This window comes from Spea bombifrons, chromosome 13, assembly GCF_027358695.1.
Source record: "Spea bombifrons isolate aSpeBom1 chromosome 13, aSpeBom1.2.pri, whole genome shotgun sequence".
NCBI lineage: Eukaryota > Metazoa > Chordata > Amphibia > Anura > Pelobatidae > Spea > Spea bombifrons.
In genome coordinates, this window is record NC_071099.1 from 4,135,645 (window position 1) to 4,157,746 (window position 22,102).

Genomic DNA, 22,102 nt, shown 5'->3' on the forward strand with positions numbered 1-22,102 from the left:
TAATTTATTTCTTCGCTTTCATAATCTTTACACTCGCTGTCTCAGGCGCAAGCAAAAAGGACAACCCGACGCTTTCACACTTCAGCTTAACATACACCCATAATTTACTCTCACGCCGTCTCACCGTTTTTTCTCGGATCCTGTTAAAGCACCCACTAAATAAGTCACAAGATTAGCAGACGTTCCCTCTACAAAATACAACAAAACACATGTTCATCTATAAAAATACATTTACCAACTTTGTTAACCAGACAGCATATTGAACGACGGCAAATTAACGGTTGCCCTTCATTGTTGGCCTTAGTAGAGATATACTAATTAAAAAAAAAAAAGTATTTAAAGTACATTATTGGGATAAGGTGAATAGAAAGGTTTTGTTCGCACGATATAAAACAGAAATGATTACTTCTGTGCTAAGTAGGTCGTCATATAAAGCAGTTGATAATACTTTTTTTGTTTACATGAAACTTTGGGATTTCTGACACTTTAACACTCCACAAAAACACCCACTAAGTTTCTTCAGAGCCAAAATGGTAAAGACAGCATAAACGTTGTTTCAGTGCCTAACCGGCACTTCCTTTAACGCACTGTCTAGAATTATTTTTAGACTGTAATTACTTGTAAGAACGAAGGTATACATTATTACATTATATTATAGGTCACATTTAAGATGGCAGACTGACTCATTCAACAGTCTTCGAGCGATGTCCATGTGAAAGTCACCTTCACTGAAAAGGGTGCCGTTTGAAATAGACGATGCCTCTGACGTATAAGTAAGAGTCCAAGGCATGTATGGTTTTTTTGCTTCATTTTTTTTTTTTTAAAAGAATTCTGCCAGAAAGTGATCCATTTTTAGGCGATAAAAATGGAAATACAAAATTTCGACCGTCCCCACGAATGTTGAAGAATAGCAACAGGGCAGGCTCTTTGAATCTCCGTTTCATTTTCAGAGTCTCCCTCAATAGAAAAAAAAATGTAGACTTGAAGAAGCAAGTTTCTAAGGAATGGAAAAGTCATGTTTAAAAGTGCTTAGTTTCACTAGGATTTCACTGTATGAATATATATTTATATAATTGTATATAAAATGGAGTTCTCAATAGCCTGGGTCCAGGCAGGCTATGGTCATGGTTGCAGAATAGGGGCAATGCTGGGCTTACAGGCTGAACAATCGCCACGTTCTGTTGCACATACTTCGCACAGCATCGCATGTTGGCACTGTAACATTGTCCTGTTTTGTTCCTGGCATTTATGGCATTTTGTTGATTGGAGCTGGAACACTGCCTGTAAATGAAGAAAGCAGTCGGTGTTAGAATGCAGAAGACAGAAAGCCACAGAGAAAAGTATATAGAGGGACATTTACAAACATGGAAAATGCATGCAGATGCCTCAAGCTTTAGAAGCTGGTAAATATAACCTAAAGGATTCTGGGTAAATTCTGACTTTAAGGCATTCACAAATGTACAAGTTTGATAATAATAATACCCTATCTATACTCAAGAGCAAGAAATAAGCAGCATGACAGAACAAAGAACAAATTACCACTGGTGGAATATTTGGTTGCGACCCTACCCCTGAGTCTGACCTTGTCGACTCTTTCCAGGCTTGTGTGTAGTTGCTTCTGGATGCTGTAGAGTGTATTAAGGGGTAGACCTTCTAGCTCTGTCAAAGAGCTGTGCAATTTTGAGTCTTGTGTTCCTGGGATTCTTTCAAGCTCTTCTTGCAATTTTTTAAGCTGCATCTCCAGAGCATCTCTTTGCTCGCGAGCCAGCTCACACTCGATGCTAGCTGCTGTGGCTCGCTCGTTGGCCTCCTCTGCTTCTTTCTTCCACGCATCACAAGCCTGAAATGAAAAAAAAGGATTACAAAAATAAATGCTGAAAATAAACTTAGCTGACAAAGTCTGTGTATAGAGTAAGATCTGCTACCTTTACAAAGGCTTCGTGCCATTTTATAGCCATTTTCATAAATACAGAAAGCATGTTATTACTATGTATTGATTTATGCTCATCATATGCTACAGCACTGTACAATGGTTAAAAATGATATAGCAAGTAGTACATAACATAGCAACTGGACTTCCAGAAACAAAATGATAAGGAAGGCCCAGCTCAAATGAGTTTACAATCTAGAAGTAGAGACTGACAGCAGAAACGATGCTAGGAATAACGAGGGGGAAGTAGGTGGCAGGAGAAGACTTAACATATCAGTAGCAAAGTTTCTTTACCAAGTGGTGAGAGCAGAGCAATAGGAACGTAACATAAATTAATAGTGCATATAAGTCAGGTGCAGAATGAGACCTCTGCCACCTATGTTCAGCAGCAATGTCGAAGATCTCGTGTTAGTGTCATGGGCCAGGGTTGGAAACATGAGCCTTGTGAAGGGCGAGTAGTGGTTGGGGCTACATCCCCAAAAGCAGATCCAAGGGTGGAATTATAGAGAGAGAGGTAGCCAAGTTAGGGCAGGACATATATGAGATGGAGAGGTAGTAGATTGGTTGAGATTGCTGGATGATGAAAGCGTTAAGAACCAAGGGAGAGGTTGTTGGGAGGAATTGGAAGTAGGAGCCAAGGATGAGATGCCAGGATAAAATATGGTGGCCAGAGATGGGGAATGAAGAGTTGGTGATTGAGCACATGCTAGAAGAGATATGGCCCAGAGTGTGTCATTGTTAGAGAAGGAGCTAGTCAATGGGTCAAGACCAAAGGAGAAGATAATAGAAAGGAATAAAGATGCCACAGGACTCGAGGGGGTGTCTGGTGGAATGTTGAAGACACCAAGGTTGCGAGAGGGAACATCAGAGGAAAGGAAACAGGGAAGCCATGACTAGAAGCAGTCACGAAAAATATTAGCAAGACCAGGGGGACAGTATACAACAGCAATACATAATGGTATGGCAGCAGTTGGATTAATGATTGAAGGGGCCTACAGGTCCTTCTTTCTTCTTTGCCGCCTGCTTGCCTGATTGGTAAACTCCTTTTTAATGGTACTTAGGAAATTGTCACTAAAGTCAGTCCAAACATAAGGGGATGGCTCATGAGTCAACCGATTATTCCTATATAAAATCAGACACATGGGGGTGAGAGGAGAACAGGCTACTAATAATTCAATGTAGACAAATCACAGGACGAACAAAAAGAATGATTGTGATAGTATGCAATACCTGAATAATTAAGCAGTAAAGCCAGCAACGATCCAGACAACAGACTTAAGTAAATGAAAAAGGTGGAGTACATAAACAAATAAAATTCTCTGTCATATTGCTCTTTAATACAGAACTAGAAACACCATTGTGTTTTAGTACCTGCTTTGCTTGCTTCCAGGAGTCCTCCCATTGTTTTATGGTACTGGTGGCCTCCTCTAACTCCTGACGAAGCCTCGCTAGCTCAGCACCACCTGGGCCGGAAAGAAAGGCAGGAGATGTCCCTGGAGAGTAACTGCCAGACACAAAGTGCTCCCATATACTGTTGCTCATTCCATTAAGACCTGCAAAGCCAACGAAAGGTTAACAGTGAAAGACTACTGCACACGATAGCAAGAAATATAGCAAGGAATATCGATACTTGCAGATTTTATTATATATATTTACACTGTATATACATTTATTCACATTTAGAAAAATTGCTACAAACAATCAAATTGAATAGTATTGAATTTAGGAATAACATTCAGGATCACTACAAGGCCCTTTTAAAGGGAACATGCATTCTTATATGTGGCATAATTATATATTGTTAGTGGGTTGGAGAAAGCAATCCAATACTGCAGAGAACGAGCCCGCCAAGCTGAACACAGTCTATGCCACACCACCGGAATCCATTTTCACTTTATTAGGTAGCGACAAACATGGAGGACAATCAGCAGGGAGTGGAAGACTGGCCTAACGTGTTTCAAGCCTCGTGGCTCTTAATCATAGGCTGAATTTCTAAGTTTTCAAAACACATTATATAGACCCGGAAATGGAAGTTTAAGGGAGGCGTCAAATCACCAGCGAACCCTTATGTGAGATACGTGGTACATAAATAAATGTTGGTAAATAATATAAACTAATTATTATGTAAAACAAATATATAAAATATTACAATAATAAAAATGTTGATAAAAAACAGTTTCAAAGTTACAAGCTAATGTTAGGTAAATGTTTTTGATACGATAACTGCAATAATTATCAGTCAGCACCAACATTCCAACGATGTTATGCTTCTTTAGAGCACATACACCATAACATGAAATCCTTGGATTTGGAAAAAAAAACAAAACATCTAATTTATTAGATTTAAACTCTAAATGAGAAAAAGGGAAAGAACAGTTGAAAAAATGCAAAAGCACAAAAATTGCTCTGGTCCTTAAGGGGTTAATGCAAGTTGCGGTATAAATAGTTGCATAAATTATCTGACTTGCTGTGTCAAACAACCCTTTAAAAGAAACCAAAAGCAGGAAGATAGATTGCTTTTTCGCACACTACCCGGTTCCTGTTACTCACCCAGTGAGCCATGCGCAGACGTGCTGAGAAAGGTGTTGTCAGACTGGCTGTGTGTACCTGCAGTCTGGTGGAGGAAGTGAGAAGACAAGGTGACTGGAGGGGATGGAGAGGTGGAGTGGAAAGATGCTGAACTGCCTAAAGATCCAGGTATATTCACAGGAGCAGAGCTCTGCATTAGGCTGCCACCTATAAACAACAAAACCAGTTACACTGGGAGTCGGAACGAACATACAAACATTCCAAAAAACGTTTTCAGGATTCGTCTACATACTCACAGGTGGATCATAGAAAGGCACAGTCACGAAGACACATTGCCACCAGTTAATGATCATTTTTTAAGTTGGTAAATGACTATATGATATAGGGGATTCCTTTAAGAATGTATGTAATTCTCTTAAGAAAAAGCAAAACCCTACTGTTTAAGATGTCCTACTGCAGGTGTTTTAATTACCAATCATGATTCCTCCTGAGGATGAAGCTGTGTTACTATCAAAAGATTTCTCCAGGGCAGCCACCCCAAATTCATTTAGATCCAGATCATCCAGAGCAGATTCTGGGGGAAGAAGCACAAATGATATTAGGATCATGCTGGCAAAAGAAATTGCAAACGCTCTAAGGCAGGGGCGTCCAACCTGCTGCAGGACTACATCTCCCATCCTTCTCAGCCAGCCCATTAGCTTAAAGAGCATTGTGGGAGATGTATTCCGGCAGCAGCTAGGGGGGCCGCAGGTTGGATGCCCCTGCACTAAGGATATGACTATAGTTGGACAGCAGCGATCTCAGTGAAGAGGTATTTACAAGTATTTATTTTTTTTTTTTAATGTTTACACAGAACTCACTAACCTAAGAAAAGGGAAGAGGTTTGTCACACCGGATAGCTGGCAGTCTCTGAAAATCTTCCGCCGTTTGTCTGGAGCCAAGTTTGTTGTAACCCAAAAATATTGTTGCCTGTGTGTATTAAAAACGTCGATGTACCACTGGAAAAGAAAGATTGGTCTTACCTATGACAGACTCCACGGTGTCACTGGTTGGGTAGAAGGGAAGTGCGTTGGCATTCATACCAGGGGTACCACTTGTGGCCGCAGGACTTGGTGGTGTGGCAGCCAGGCTAGACGTTATACTGGAGGAGATGCTAGAGGTGAGGGGGCTGCCCATGGGCATTATTGCTAGGGCCTCCTACGGTAAAAGAGCAAAGAGTGGATTTATCAAACAAGAAAGGTACTTTCAACAAAAAAAAGGGACAGTCTGTGTTGCCATCTAATAATAAAAAGTAGTAGTAGCCAATGAGAACGCCAAATTGTCAACATAAACACAAACATTACATTTCAGATGGATGATTTATGACACAAAGGGAGCGAACATAAGATCCTTAACAGTGGCCTACACCTTGATGATTGATTCTATCTTGCAGAACAGATTATTAGATGGGCCAGACCGCACAGAGAGAAAATCCCAATAAAAATGGTAATAAATCATTCATATGATATTTAAGCAAAATGTGTACAACATGTAAAAGAATACTTTTCTTCTTTCCAGTTTACTGAACCCACACAAGTTATATATTGTTTTTCCAGGACAAGAAGGGCTTTCTTTTGATTATTTTGATTGTATCATATTATTTACTTTAAAAAAAAAAAAGTACAAAATATGGTGAAAAATTTTGTACTCCACTATAAAAGCTCATGAAAAAACCTGCTAAATAGATTCTACTATTTGTCCTGAGTTTAGAAATACCCAATGTTTTTATGTTTTTTTCTGCACGTCATGGGGCAGTAAGTACCAGTACCTTTTGCTATTTCAAAACCATTTTTTCTAAATCTGGTAATTCTTCCACCATGTGCTATTTTGGGTATCTTTGAAGCTGGCCAATGCAATTTACCCTATCAAACCATATACTTTTGAAGATTAGACACCCCAGCTTATTTCAAATGCTAGTACTTTCCATGCACTAATTCTACCACCAACCGTTTTTTTTTCACACACAGTTTACTTCATGTATGAATTAACAGCTCCTGGTATATGTCACTGTCACACAACATCCCAATATGTGTTTAGCAACATCTCCCGAGTACAGTGATACCCACATGCATGGGGTATGTTTCGGGGCTAAAAGGCCACATTTGGGACGGTGTGCATTATTCTTGGGACATCGTTGAACCCGGCCAATTCAAGTTACCTCATTAACATGACGTTAACAGTAAAAAAAAAATTGTGTTGGGGGGTCTTTTTTTATTTTTACATGTTACCATTTTTCCCCCCCATTTATTTTACTAACCACATTGTAATTAGAAAGCTGGGCTTCATTGACTTGCATGGTTGAATGCAGTACCTGAGTTCTCAGGTGGGTCTGGAGAAAAGTGAAACTTTTTAGACTTCTTTATTTTTTAAAGGACGCGCAACCAGCAGTGGCAGTTGTGACCGCTTTTCGGAGCGGTCATAGGGCGTCCTGGGGTGGGTGTTCTGTGTCGTCGAATGCCTCGCTATCGAGGCATTTCAGCGACACCATTGAAGTTTAAGAGGTGATCATTGATTGCCTCCTAAACTCTTTTAACATGGCCACCCTGCCGACAAATGGGCTTCCTGCTGACAAATAGTTTGTAACGATACTCAGCATGAGTGCCTGTATGACGTTTCACAAGGAATGCCTGATTGCACAGCAAGACATGCCTTTTGGTAGGTCTCGCTGCCAACACTAACCAGAAGGTCACTGGAGGAAAAGATAGACTTGGGATCTCCAATTGCTCACCTGGTGGATGATTGTATGCCTTGCAATCAGCAATGCAAGTCTATGGAGCCTTGCTTGCTAATTGCAGTGTGATCAATGCAGGGGATGAGTAAGTGAAGAGTGAGAAACAAAACAAGTAAAAAAACTAAATATTACAGTGAGCTCAGCGATGTGTTACCCCATGTATAAGACGCACCTTAGGGCCCAAAAATTACACTTATCATGCCCAGGTTCCAGGATGAGTGTGATGTTAGCTGTGCTGGAATCTGGGTATGCCTGGGCATGATATGAGTGTTATTGCTGTTAGCAATCATGTATATTTAATATAGCAATCACACTCCTATTATGCACCACCAGCCAATACATGCACATCAGTTTCAGCCTCTCTGTGCCCTGCCCCCCTACTTACACATCCATGCTATCACACACACACACACACACACACACACACACACACACACATTACTTCATTTACATATTCATTACCTCATTCACGCATACTCGTTCATATATCCTCCCCTACCCTTACCTGGACTGCAGATCTTCTGGTGCCGCCTGGGCGAAACAAGAGACGCTGCTGAGCAACACAGAGGTATGCAGCAGGGCCCTTGCGGATGATTATTTTCGACAAAAAAAAAAAATCTACAACCACTGTATAAGACTTAGTTTTTAGACCCCAAATAAGTTTTTAGACCCCAAATTTTTCACCAAAAGGTGTGTCTTATACATGGGGAAATACGATACATCCCTTTGCCCTATATGAATTTTACATGTACTAAATACAATTTTACTATGTAAAGGGTTGATCTGACCCTGTAGAACATAAAAACAAATGTATGTATGTGGGGTATTTCTAATCAGGGGATGTGGGCTGCAAAATTAATAAGGGGAATGGAACAAACCTTAGTTATAAAGATTAGAAAGGTTGAATTTGTTTACATTTGAAAAAAGTTGTCTTGGAGAGGATATGATACAATTAAATACAGAGACAATACCAGACGCTCAAAGATCTGTTCTCATTTATAGGAAAGTGCAAAGCACAGGTCATTCATTCAGACTTTCGAAAAATTAATTTTCACTTAAAACAGCGAAAAAGGTTCTTTACAGTAAGAACAATAAATACGTGGATTTCAATAGATCTTTATATATTGGCTCGATGATTTTTTAACACGAATATTCAGTGATTTTAGTTGGTTATAAAGGTCAGGATAAGTTATAGCTTGCTGATCCTGTGATTTGGAGTCATTATATTAAAATTGACAATTCACAAAATGGACAATAACCTTAACACACCTTAAGGCATACTAGTGCAAAAGTAGGATCTGATCTTACAAACTATGAGGGAGAGGCAGCTAAGCTAATACAGAAATATAGGTTACAGGCTTTCTGAAAATATGCATTTTTTTTTAAATTACCTTTTCAGTTTAAAAGTGCAGTCAGTCTGTCTCATTATAATGAATCTCTAAATAATAATAATAATAATAATAATAATATAATAATCTGTAAAGGCTCATCATGAAGTTACTCCTGTTTACAATCCATATTAAAATATTATCGTTTCTGCCCTCCCTCCTTACCTGTTTGCACTGCAGAATTGGCTGCTCCTGATTTCTGTGTTCCAGGGAGTGCTGTTTTAACTTTGTCTACATTAGAAAAACAAACACAATGGACTTATTCAGTGACCGAGCAATAAGCCATTCAGTTCCAAACGGCTGGTCCACACAGTTCTGGAAACAGCAAGAGAACACAAGCACAACAGAGCTACACAATCTAAAAACATTCCCCTGGAGCTGAATCATTAATGGAAAAACTTAGTATACAGAAGTAAGCTTTTTTAGTTTATTAGTAAAACTGGGACTAAAGACACCTACGGACAGAAATCTATCAGCAGGGCGTCTGAAGTGAAACGCAGGAGCTGATCTGGAAAAAATGGCTGCTATTTCAGACAACCAATGATTGCCTGCTGATATCTGTCAGTTTTTGGCTTCTAATTGTGTACATAACTGTGACAGCTTGTTTATTGTGCACTTAATGCATTATAATTAAAAAGGGTAGGGAGGGGGATTAAAAAAAACAAAAAAAAAAACAAACAAACCACACTTCTTGTGAGTTGGTTTGGGATAAAACCAAAGGGAGGGAGGAGCAGCAAAAAGTTGTTATTTTTGTTCTGCCTACAGACAGGATAGAGGATATAACCGTGAAAAATAGGGGAGAAATGTGCGTTCTGTACAGTGAGGGTCTTAGAATACTAGAAAGCACTTCCTAGTGTGGACCCAGGTTGCATGGATACTTTGATGTTTGGCCTGGATTCACTTCTGGCAAGTAAACATCCGAGTGTTTGGTTTTTTTTGTTGTTTTAAACAGCGGGAGATGAAGGAACATTATGACTGCTTACGAGACAAAGTAATGGTCCCTTTCCTCAGCAAAACTGCCATAAATGTAATTTATCAATTAAGAAAAAACCTTGAGAGGGACGAAACTGTTGTACAAGTCAATAAATTAGAGAGATGTTTTAGGCAGGATTTACGGTAGTTTGTCTCAGTCTGTCAATCCTAGAATCCTGAATACATATGTATTGTAATAAGCACTGCGTAAATTGTTTGCGTTACTTTGTGTTTGTAATTGTATAGCGGATATGTAATTATTTTTCCAAATGAGCGGAGCACAGACTAACAAGCAAGTAACATCTCAGGATATGCAAAACAAAGGATGCTGACCTGGCTTTTGAAGCTTTTAAGATACTCGGCTCCTACGGAGTCCTCCCGTTCACATCCAGGGGCTTTCTTATAGTTACTAGATAGGTCAGAATGGAAGCCCAAACTATCCAGGCTGTGCGGTTTCCCCAGGGATCCAGGAGGAGAGCCACATGGGTTTGTCGGACTTCCTAAGCTGGCGCACAACATCTGTGAAACAGGGAACAACTGGCGGCTTAGAATAAAACCACGGGAGTTTGATTTACTACTTTACAGAAACGACGTAGACTCTTGGAATGTTATTTACATTTAACATGATTAACATTGTATAAAAGTTTGTGAAATACTGTCAAACCCCAGGTATAATACAGTTACAACTGGGGGGCAGGTTGGCAAATAAAAGGAAATAAAAACAAGAAATGCATTTTTCTCAATCATAGTTTTTATTAAATGTGAAAAATAGTTTACATGTGAAATATTTACTAGTAAAACAATTTTAGGTATTAAAACCTAGTTTAAGGAATATTGTGTTTGAGTTCTTTAAAATATAGCTTATTATGTCGTAGTAAATGTTGTATTCTGCTGTTTGTTTATTAAATTATTTTAAATAAACAAAAACATTTGCATATTGTTTTTTTTTATCTGATAATAATCGGCCAACTAATCGATTATGAAAAAAGTAGTTACAGCCCTACTGAGAAGCATCTTTCACTTCCAGGTGAAGGCTGTTGATTTATTTTTATTTAACTCTTTCAATGCTGGTGCTTTCAAAGAGGCTGGTGATCCATAGGATCCCAGCGTCTTTGTGACTTGGCCCCTATAAGCATTGAAGATGTATAAACAACGTGTGTATAATACCTGAGATTTTTTACAGTAAGTACAAATGAAATAGTGGGAGTTTAAAATAATCAGAAAATAGCCAAAATGTATATCTGTGGAAACACCATCACTTGCTTGCAAGGTACCTGCACTGGGAGAATTACTTACTGTAGCTGATGTTGGACTAGTGGGAAGATGACCCATTTTTCCCCATACCTTTGAACAAGAGAAAAGAACTTTTAAAAAATAAGTAGTCATTTATCTATTAAGTCAATATGCCAAATAAGCCATTGTTTGCTATAAACCTGAATATTTTAGGTGTGTGGTAGTAACTACGAATGCTGTAATCTGTAAATAGTATACCGTGGGTTTCACTCTCCTTATTTCTCTAAACTAATTTTATCAGTTAATGTTTAGATGATTTGTCAATTTGATGTCTTATTGCTCCATAAAAAGTATTGACACCATACAAACAAAACACAAATTACAATAATCTATCATAACCAAACATATTATCATTTCAATTAATACTAAGAAAGGGTGGATGGCTTTCAAGCAACACAGTCATTCAAAGTTGGAATATTTTGCTTGCCTTTGAAATCAAGCAGCATTTTTTGCCTTTTTGAGACAATGTTAGATAAAACTAGAACTGTCTTTTTTTCACCTTGAGTAACTGTCTTTATCAGTAGAATTTCAATGAATATTACATCACTGGTATGATACAAATAGGTTGTATGTCACATAAAGCAGGAAACTGTAAATGGCGGTTTTATGATAGAATGTAATTACATACGTTGCTGAAATCCGGAGCATGCGGGCTGGAGGGACTCACTGGAACAGAGTCTCCTGCCGCTGATGGCATATACATAACAGGTCCAGCTTGTGTTGGGCTTGAAACAGTAGAGGGTGACTGCAGATCATCGCACAAAAGGGACTCTGAATAGTAAGAGCAAATATTAAAGTTAAAATAAATCCATTTCCAGCTTAGTTGGTTTACATGGTAAACAGTATAAAAAAAATGTGTCCTGGTTTGGGTTTTTACCCACTTAAAAATAACTATGTAGACGGACATTGTAGTTAAGAGGATAACGTACGTTCCACGTGTGCGAAGGCACAGAATGGCCCACGTGGGCAGCTCCCAGACTGTTGCATGTCATTGCATTTAGTTGATTTGTAGATCTGGAAGAAAACAGACAGACAACCACATTAGGAGGTGTGCGAGTTAGATCTTATCAGATAATTAGTTTTTCTTGTAATTTCCCGGGAGCATAGGAGATAGCTCTGCCTATCCAGGGCAGGAGATTATAACATCCTCAGAACCCCCCCCCTTAACCATCAGTGAAAAAGACAAGACAGATTAAGCAAAGCAAAAAAAAAAAACTATTTGGGTGGGACAAAAATTGCTACCAGGAAGCGGCAAGGAAAAGCCCAAATGGAACGAGTTCTCGGGGGAAGATCCCTCCAGCGGCCTTATACGTCTCTGAAATTGCCAGAACAAGCCGCCGTGCTATTGAATTCCTGGAAATAGTCCTTTCTAGCTCCAGCAAATGAAACAATAAGATTAGATGACCGTATTCAAGAAGCATTTCTCAGTAGATAAATCTTTAGAAACTGGTGGACGTCCAGGCGGCGAAGCTGGCCCTCTCTGTAATTCTTAGGTCTGGGACAGAAAATCTGCAAAACAATGTCCTGCTGAAGATGGAAACGATAGAATACCTTGGGTATACACTCTGGAAGAGTATGCAGAACTACTCTGTCTTCAAAGAATTGAAGATACTGCTTCAATGTAGAGAATGTCTGGATCTCTGCTACCCTTCTTAATGATGTAAGAACCACCAACAGAACCGTCTTTAAAGATACCTTAAAAAAGACTTCCTCCACAAAAAAAAAATAAAAAAAAAGGTTGAATCCTACTAATGGCCTGCATGAAATGCTTGATTAAAGAGCTGCAACATGGACCTTCAAGGTAGACTAAAATTCTAGATCAGTGGTTCTTAACCTTGTTGGAGGTACTGACCCCACCCAGTTTCATATGCGCATTCACTGAACCCTTCTTAATTTGAAAAATAAAATATGATTTATTCAAATTCAAAACATAGGTATATATTTAGGTATATATTTATACATAGGTATATTTTTATACATAGGTGCACAAAATGAACAAAACCATTAAAGAACAAAACCATTAAGAACAAAGAACAAAACCATTAAAATATTAAAACATGATTTTCACCCAAAAACAAAACCATAATAATGAATATTTACTGCAAATCAGTGCGACTTCTGCTGTTGCCTTTACCTTGGCAAGTGCCACTCTCATGTCATTGTCGGGTGTGTGTCTTGACCTCCGCCGAACCCACAAGACTGACTCACCGAACCCCTGGTGTTCGATCGAACCCAGGTTAAGAACCACTGGTCTAGATTTTCCAAATCTTGCCGACGTGTAGCTCTGTTTCCTGCTTCGCATCGTGGTGTCTGTAACTTAGTTGGAGATACCAGAGAGGATGTATTTCTCCCTTTTAAAAACCCTGCTGTCGACTTCAGGTAAATAGGATTTGAATAGCCTTTGTCGTAATAAGTCTGGTTTGACCTCTAATCTTTTCGGACTCATCATTGACAGACAGACGAACTCTGGGTACCAAATCCTCTTGGGCCAATCTGGAGCTATGAGAATCACAAGGCACTCCTCTCGCTTCATCTTCCTCAGGATCATGGATATAAAAGGGGGTAGAGCAGGAAAGACATAACCCATCCCAAGTTACACCTCTGGGAGAAGGCCTTCTGTTGCCAGGGAGAAGAATAGATCAAACCTCCTGTTGTCTACATCTGGCACATCCCATTCTTTCTGTGATACTCGGAAATTATTTTCCAGAGTCTATTCCGCGGGGACCGTAGAGCTTTCCAAATAGCTAGAAACTCTAGCAGTTTGATGTAGAGATGACTCTTTTGGGCTGACCAGAGGCCCTGATGAAAATCCTCCTTCAGGGAGGCACCCCAGCCTTTCAGGCTGGTGTCCATAGAAATGACAACCCAAGCTGGTTCAGTCCACTGAACGCCTGCTTCCAGTTTTCTCTACAGCCACCACCTGAAGGCGTACTCTTGCCTCGACATTGAGCCATTCAGCAACACCAAAAACAAATTAAAAAAAATGTAGAGGCCCCATATGACTACTCCTAGGAGCGATCGTATTCACCACATTGAAAGGCTTTATTAGTGTTATTACTATATTCAATTATGGCGGTTATAAATTTTTTTTAAAAAGCGCGTAGGAGGCGAGCGACAATTACTACCACAAAGTTTGAGAAAGGCTGGTAGAAAAGTAGTGCATGGAAAGAGTTAAAATACTAGCATTTGAAATACCCTGAGGTGTCTAATTTTCAAAAATATATGGTTTGATAGGTATAAATTGAACTGACGATCTTCAAAGATGTCCCAAATAGGACATGAGAGCAGAATGACTGGTTTTGAAAAAAAATGTTTTGAAATAGCAATATTCTACTTGTGTTTATTGCCCTATATCTTGTGGGGAAAAAAAACAAAAAATTGTATTTCTAAACGCAGGACGAATATTAGAATCTATTTAGCAGGTTTTTGTTATTAGCTTTTGTATTCTTCCACTGGGGGAAAAAACACTTCAGAAAATTCTCCCTCCTCCGTAGACACAGGATCCTCAACTGCCACCCTTACTCAGAACCCGATGAGCACAGGTCTTCTCGTACTCAGCAGAGGGATGAAGATCAGCTTGGAAAACCTTGGTCTGAGGAAAAGTATTCATCACTGAAAAATCCATTTGTTAAAAAGGTAGCTTGTAGTTCTGTCATCATCTTCTGTTTCATTTAGAAATAGAATCCTCCTTAGCTTTCAGGCAGGCTAAACATAATGTTCTAGAAGGATTGGATAAGGTCCCTTTACAATTCCTGTAGGCTTGGTCTTTGAAGTGGTCTTGTTAGAAACAGAGGCCTCCTCAGGTAAATCAGGCTTGCCCGATGCCTTTGCCCATGATGCCAATAGCACACATAAGGGCTCCCCAACACGCAGGACAAAAGGTAACTGAACAGGAGATACAAGCACAAGGCATCACCTGAAAAGCGCTGAGGAAAAAAAAAAAAAAAAAAAAAAAAAAACAGCCAGAAAACCACCATAATCTTCCTCCCTGGCAGCCTGCATTTAGCTTGCAGATGCTGCCCTCGGCAGACATGGAAGCAATCACATGAGTGCACCGGAAGTGCATCATTTGTCACAGCAGAGCAGGCAATCCGGAAGGCGCCATATCCTGCATCTCGCTCCCCGTGCTAGAGCCTGAGAGGTGTGCCACGACGCCCGTCAAATGGCTCAGCGGTAGGTACTTGTCCTCCCTGGGACCGCCTCCCTGGAAACAGCAGCCCTCCCATATGCTGATTAGGGCAGGCAAGGTAAAGGCTCTTCCGCTTCCCATAGCGGGTAGAGAGCCAGGACCTCGGCACTCTACCACGAGCTATAAAGCCCCCCGATTGAGCAGTCCTCCCATGGACCGACTGGGGCAGAAAGGTAAGGGTTCTCCCGCTTCCCATAGTGGGTACAGAGAGCCAGGACCACAGAGCTCTCATATAAGCTCTTGGAAACTAAAAAAGGGGGATGCTGCGCCTACCAAGGATATGGCAGTAAAAACACTGGGTTGAGGAGAGGTTCTGGGGATTTTATAATTTCTTGCGCTACCTGGCTAGGCAGAGCTATTATCAGGCTACCCGGCGTGACTTGGAAAATCAACTGGGGAATTTCCCTACCTCTGGGTGGAACTGCTGTTCCGTGCGAGTGTGGCAGTACTGACAAGAGTCCCCGCTTTCACACTTGCTGGGATCTCCCCATTCATCTCCATGTTTCACATTGGGGCATGGGGAAGACCTGTTGTAAAGAGAAACATTACTAATGCAAAGTTTTATCACACAGAAAATGAGACAAATTTAATATGTTAGATATACTCTTAAGAGCTCTTTAAAAAAAGTTTATCTAGCTTGAAAGCTAAAATGACAAATAAAATGTTGTCAATGGTGCCAACAGTTCAGGGGCATCCAAGCATTGCCTTAAGTAGATTTACTTACGCTTAATGAAAAAAAAAAGTTACTATTGTATTGAAAAAGGGCATTTTGGGGATTTGGGATGCATTGCTTTTTAGTCATTTATTTTGAAAGCTATGTGCTTGCGATGGAATAATCATTGAAACTTTAATATTCATGTGTACGCAATATTCTACGCCATATAAATAATGTATAATCATGGTCTTTTTTCCTATAGGGTCGTCTCATATTCAGGCTCTTTTTTCTAAATTAATATTCAGATTTTGGGAGGGGTCGTCTTATAATTAATACGGTAATACAGAAATTACTACATGATGAAAAGGGAAAGAATCGTGTTTTTTTTTTTCTGGATTCATTGGGCAAATGCCTTGACCATAGCCAATTCTGGTATTTTGTTTTGCATTAGTATTTTGTTAAACAGAAAATGCTTGGTTTACTTAGAAACAATGGTATTTTAATCAGATTGAAATACATACATTAATTCGATATGGACTACGCATACCTGGTATAAAAACTGAAGAAAAGAACTGCACCAGCAGAAAACAACTTTGGGTCAATAATTAAAGTTTGTGTTTTGCACCTGTATTTGTTTTGACGTGGACTCCTTCTCCGGTCTTTGCTGTTGTGGTAGTACGGGCAGGCATAGCCTTGACGGCACAGTCGGGGAGGTTTTTTACATTGTTCGGTCTTGTAATGGCCAAGGACATATGTGGTATCTATACAACAAGAAATCAAGGTTAAGGGTTTTGTTTTGGAGACTTTTTCAGTGACTTTTCCTTCCCAGTCAATTGTTAATCTTTACTTTTCTTCTATATAGAGAAGTTTTTTTGTTTTAAATCTCAGTACAAATGACTTATGATTTAAACTAAATGCACTGACTTTTTCGTGTATAATCTTGGAAGTACTCACCTTGCCAGCGTGGTTCTTCTCCCAGGATTTTCTCAATCATGGCATGGCTGGCAGCAACAGCCGTTTGCCCCTCTATTGCTCCATCTAAAGCTGGCTGCCCATTCTGCAAGGCTTCCATTGCCTGCAACTCCCTACAGGTGAGAACGCATTTGCAAACATTTGAAATAGTTGCACCTGTTCAATGCTGACCCTTGTTTTCACTACTGAAGAACTGCTGAGCTAACAGACATGCTGTATCACCAAAAACATTTTCTGGTAAAGTCAACAAATTAAATGCAGAATTTGATGTCATATTATGGTTAAAGGGACTATGTAGTCACTTAATTTGTAAAGGCAAAGTCCACTTTGCATGGTGTCAATTGCATTTCATTGCATGCATCAATAAAGTGATAATATTTCCATGACATTTTTCTCCTTTCCTGTCTACTTGAGTTGAGCTCACCGCTAAAATAATGCTAAACGCAGGAACCAATTTTCAAGCAGTTGAATGCACTTGAATCCATGCAAGGGACTTTATTTCACAATGTTTATTGGAGGGGGGGAGGTTTGGAGTTTTCTTTTAATGGAACAAACGGTTATCATGGTTTCAGAAAAGGTATGAGCAATAACCGTGATTAGCTACCTGAGTGTCAGGTAAGCAGGTTCCCACCTGATGTCATACACTGGAGTGCGCAGATCATGGGGGCCATGGGCAAAAGCACAATGCTGCCCATTCTTAGTACAATGACCCTTGGAATCTGTCTCATGGATGCAGATACCAGTCTTGTAGTAGCGCAGGTGGTATCTTCTCTCTGTGTCACCTGTAGTCCTGTGTAGAAAAGGACATCTGGAAAAAACAGCGGGTAGGAGAGAGAATGAAGAAAAAAAAAATGAGTTTCAAAGCAAAAAGGTACTCTACAGGAGGAACTCTAATAACATCCCAACACTCACTTTACACTATCACGTAGCTTACTTTCCAAACGCGGATAATGTGACAGCAAGAGCTTTACAATTCCCTGATGGCACACAAAAATTTGACAAGACACTAATATGAACACACAAATAAAATAATCCAAGGAGCCGTACGCCTGTGATAGCTGCAAGAACCTCCACTGACAAAATCATTTTAAATGTATGATTTATTGGTGAGAAAGTTTGTTAGCGGGACTCACTCATCTCCCTCTGGGCACAGTCCTGTGGTTTCATCGTACTTTGTGCAATAGATGTCTGGACTGTAGTTGAAAGTTCCATCTCTCCTTCTAACAGACCTTCTTCGACGTTGGTTGACAAAGTGCCAGTGGAAACAGGTATAGGGCCGATGTTGGGTACACTTGTGCTGCACGAAAAGAGGACACTGCTCTGTTCTGAATTCTTTCAGGTACCTGCAACAAAAAGGTATAAAATGAGAACGGGGAGAATAACAGCAAAAAGCTGGAAAACAGAATTATGGACGCAGCCAAAGGGCTACAGTTTTGGCAGTCATCTATCGTAAAACCATCTGCTTTCTGACCTAAATAGCATTTTCGTCGCTGTTATACAAAGCTACGGCACGCTCAGTGAGAAAATTCCTACGGGATATGTATACAGTAATGTAGGTTAGCCTAAAAATATTGTTTTATCCCCTTTTGTTCTAATAAATGTCCTTTATTAAAAGACCTAAAGGCTGGAATTGTTGCCAGTCCAAGATTCCTGACAGGGCTCCCCTCTTGAGGCGGCTCATTTTTACCTATAACATAGCGAATCTGGTAATGTCTCCTGAGGGCCAGGTATATAAGAATGGGCTCAAGTGGCTTTTATGGAACAACTTTCTCACATCGTCCAAATTTTCATCTATCTTACATATACCGACCCCCACTAAATTGGAAATCCCTCACTGGGATTATGAGTCTACTTGCTCACTTTGCCTGGGCAATTCTCCCTTGTGAGGAGGTATTGGTTATCGTCTTCGTTAAATTTGGATAACGAGACTATCGCGCTGTGGTCTGCCGTGCTGCCTGCTGGTTGGGGGGTTGTGTTTTTATTTTCCCCTTGTATGTTTTGTTTTTATACGCACGCATGCCTTTATACCTCTCGGATGAGATGTGTCCTTGTACCCGTACCTCATGTAGAAACCTGGGGGATCTCTTCTCCTGTATTGTACTAATAATACTGTTATTGTGTGATGGAGCGCTGTTACAATCTGTTGTACTTCTACCTTTATTCTTTGCCGACTATGCCTATTGTCATCAGATTAGCCTTGCACGGATATGTACTACCTTTACGTATAGTGACACTGACACGTCTCATGTATATCTGCCTTTGTTGACATTTCTTCTGTATTGTACTCTGTGATTGTACTGTATCTCTATTATTATAAATAAACGTGAATTGCACAGAATTGTTATATGATATTTTGGGTGACAATCACCTCAGAGCAGATTCTTTATGGTAATGCTAATGAAGTCTTCTCCTGCATAGACTTTTGCCACCGTGTCCAGCTGGGCGGGTAACAGCGAGCTATTGTGTTATCACAGGCAGTATGATAAAGAGTCAGGGTGTTTATCTTATAGATTGGGTAAAGATACCAGCGCTAGAACACATCAAATGCTTAATATTCTGCTGCCTGAAACATTATGCAAAAACATTGGGGGGTTTTTTAAATGGATTTTTAATTCGTTACTAGTAATAAAAATAGTAATTTTTTTTTATTTTTTTTTTTAACATCAACAATAATATATATAGAGTTCCTGCCGTTTATTAAACCCCCATTCTAAAAAAAAGTCATAAGCGCTCCCACCAATATCCACTTCTACCCATTTCTAGTGTGTTGAGAAACCAGGACCGGTGCGTAGGCCGCTCCTCATTAAGCCGAAACCCACGCAACCCCTTAGTGACAACGGCTGATTTTACGTTGAGGACTTATTATAGAATTCAGTGACACTTTCTCAAACCACGATCCATCCTGAAAAAGCGCTCAGTAAACAGAATAACACACAGTTAAAGTAAAATTTAGGATTAGGCAATGTGTATGTCCTCGAATACAGAAGTACACAATGCATAGCCAGACACCCAATAAACCTAAAGGCGATGTTCCACTTGGATAAAACATTTAATAAGGAACACAGTGTGTTACTAAATAACATTAAGCAGAAACGACGATATTATTTCCTCAATAAATGCATACAAGAAGTCAAGAAGCTTTCCCTACACAGCACATTCGCAGCACACGGTCCTGCTCCTGTATAAAATGCACTGTTTGGAAGCTTGTATAAAATTCAACTTGGTTAAAGATAAAGCTTTGTAACAGCATCTACCAAATACCAAAACCTATACAAGAACACGATGTTTCTTCACTACGCAGCGGAGAAGAACAAATCTCTGGCGTCTCTATGCCTTATGGGGGGCAATGGAGTTCTTCTTGCAGGGGCTGAGCTAGACCTCCAAAAAGCACATGAGAGGAGCTTTCTCAGAAGCCACGCGTTACACAGACTGCACGCTGATAACGTACCTAAAGCCTACTTTTTTTATCCGATACCATTACGGAAGGACACATTAACCGATGAAAACAATGGAAAAGAAAAAAAAAAGGAAAGCATGTTAGAAATTTAAAGAAAGTGTGCGCAATCGACCTAAGAAATGAAAATCCAGACACCAGGAGACAGTAAAGGACCTAATCGAGGTTTGTAAACCCAAACAGTGTGACGCACCACTTGTTATAATGCCTACCCTTGGTGCAGCGCTACATGATACGATGGCGCTATATTCATCAATAAGTAAGAAAATAAAACGAATTTCTGAAGCAAGACCCTCCCACAAAATATAGCACTTAATTTATTGTCAAAGAAAGAGAAAAAAATCCCACACCAATTAATAATATGTGAATAATATCAATTATAATTCTAATCACCAGCCATATACGGAGGAGGGGATATTGGGCTTTTGTATAAAAATTAATTAGTAACCGATAGAGAACAGAGCAGCTAGTCTTGACAATAACAGGACTCCCCAAGAAATAGGGAAAACCTATAAAAAGGCAAAAATAAACTCAAAAGACGGCACGAAGATCAGTATAAAAACAAATATTTTAATAAATACAAAAAAAACCACACAAACAACAAGTGTATCCAATAAACACAATCCCCAAGTTAACGACTAAATACGACAAATCCGTTGCCATGGCATTTCCCAGATTATATCAGAGTTAAGAAATATTCCTCTGTGAGTTATAAATATAAACAGTATCGTAGTGAACATTTCTCATATCGCCATGCCAACCACAGAATGGAAAATCCTGTATTCCGCCCCAGAATCCCTTCTTAATAATCATTTATCTCTATTAAAGTCCCCCTTTTGGGTTTCATGATCTCATCAAGCAGCGTGGTCAGTAATTAATATATATAAATCTCTTTTAAACCCAAATACTGCACCCTGTAACAATACAACATGAACAAAGGCAAGCATGCGCAGAGATAAGAGTCCAAAATATAATCTTACAGGAGACGTCAGGGGTTAATAAAGTTGCCCCAAAGACATGATAGAAATAACGCCAAGTTACTGTGTGTGTACGGCTGTATGTAATCCCCCACCGCCGAGACACACAGGAGGCGGCACGCTTTACGGTGCGATTATCTTTTATTCGCAGACTCGTCTTGCGGTATAACCGACATATTATAAAATATGTTTATTGATGGATGTAGACGGGATTCAGCTCGGTCTCCCGCGATGTTTAAGCATCTACTCTAAAGCTAACAAAGGAAACTTACTAACGCAGCCGAGGACAATGATGTTGGCTCGCTGGCGTAGCGTTACATTGTCTGTGAATGGGAGCCACGAACTAGTGTGTGTCTCGAGGTACCCCTATCCAGGGGCTGCCCCAGCGGGCCTCGCATCTCCGGCCAGACCCCGCCCCTCTCTTTAACAACCTTACTTTACAGGTCTCATCGGTTCCCGCCGCGTTCGGCGCGGGATACTGCGCGTGAGTCACGCCGCCAGCTGACGTCAGCCGTCCTGTGTTGTGTCTGTGTGTTTGTTTTGGTTTCCCCCCCCCTACGTACGTGTAATGCTGGGGCTTCTCCGGCTGGGCCTGCAGCGCTCCGCCGGTAACGGGGGCAGGAGATGTTGAGGAAGCAGACGGAGAGCTAGGAAGAGGCCCCTTCGACATTGTGTGGCCTTCCTCCGTTCCTTTTATCGTAGGCTCTACGCGGAACGCTAGACGGGGGCTAAGCGCGCTTGCGCCGACGCCATCAAAGGATGTGTGAATCGCTCCGCCGACCGCTAGTCGTACTGGCAGTTGTAGTCCATAATCTCAGTTGAGGGCGCTGAAACCTCCGACAACAGCACTACAAAACCCAGTCGTCCTCACAGTTTGTGACCCGGATACGCTTACTTCCGCGTTGCATCCTGGGAATTGTGGTTTCATTTATTTAAACAAACTGGTACTTTCAGTAATGCGGAGCATGCAGTC

The 22,102-nt window shown here is 40.2% G+C and overlaps 1 protein-coding gene and 1 long non-coding RNA gene across 5 annotated transcripts; one reads left to right on the forward strand and one right to left on the reverse strand.

Moving 5' to 3' along the window:
- Positions 1-751: 751 nt before the first annotated feature.
- Positions 752-22,000, reverse strand: UNK (unk zinc finger). Of its 4 annotated transcripts, none has more exons than XM_053453397.1 (17): positions 21,693-22,000; positions 17,832-18,041; positions 17,330-17,506; positions 16,681-16,811; positions 16,352-16,487; positions 15,481-15,598; positions 11,812-11,896; positions 11,511-11,653; positions 10,886-10,933; positions 9,923-10,108; positions 8,783-8,848; positions 5,482-5,656; positions 4,932-5,033; positions 4,481-4,666; positions 3,302-3,483; positions 1,583-1,840; positions 752-1,281 (listed from the first exon to the last, which is right to left on the reverse strand). In XM_053453397.1, the coding sequence occupies exons 1-17, from the start codon at positions 21,797-21,799 to the stop codon at positions 1,123-1,125; spliced, it is 2,469 nt and encodes an 822-aa protein (XP_053309372.1). In that variant the 5' UTR covers positions 21,800-22,000; the 3' UTR covers positions 752-1,122. The 4 variants fall into 4 exon arrangements, with proteins under 4 accessions (XP_053309372.1, XP_053309374.1, XP_053309371.1 ...); XM_053453399.1 differs by having other exon boundaries at positions 1,570-1,840; XM_053453396.1 differs by having other exon boundaries at positions 17,303-17,506.
- LOC128471456 (uncharacterized) lies at positions 12,736-12,902 on the forward strand. Its single transcript, XR_008346110.1, has 2 exons — positions 12,736-12,816; positions 12,847-12,902. It is a non-coding gene; the product is annotated as an uncharacterized LOC128471456 (long non-coding RNA).
- Positions 22,001-22,102: the final 102 nt, after the last annotated feature.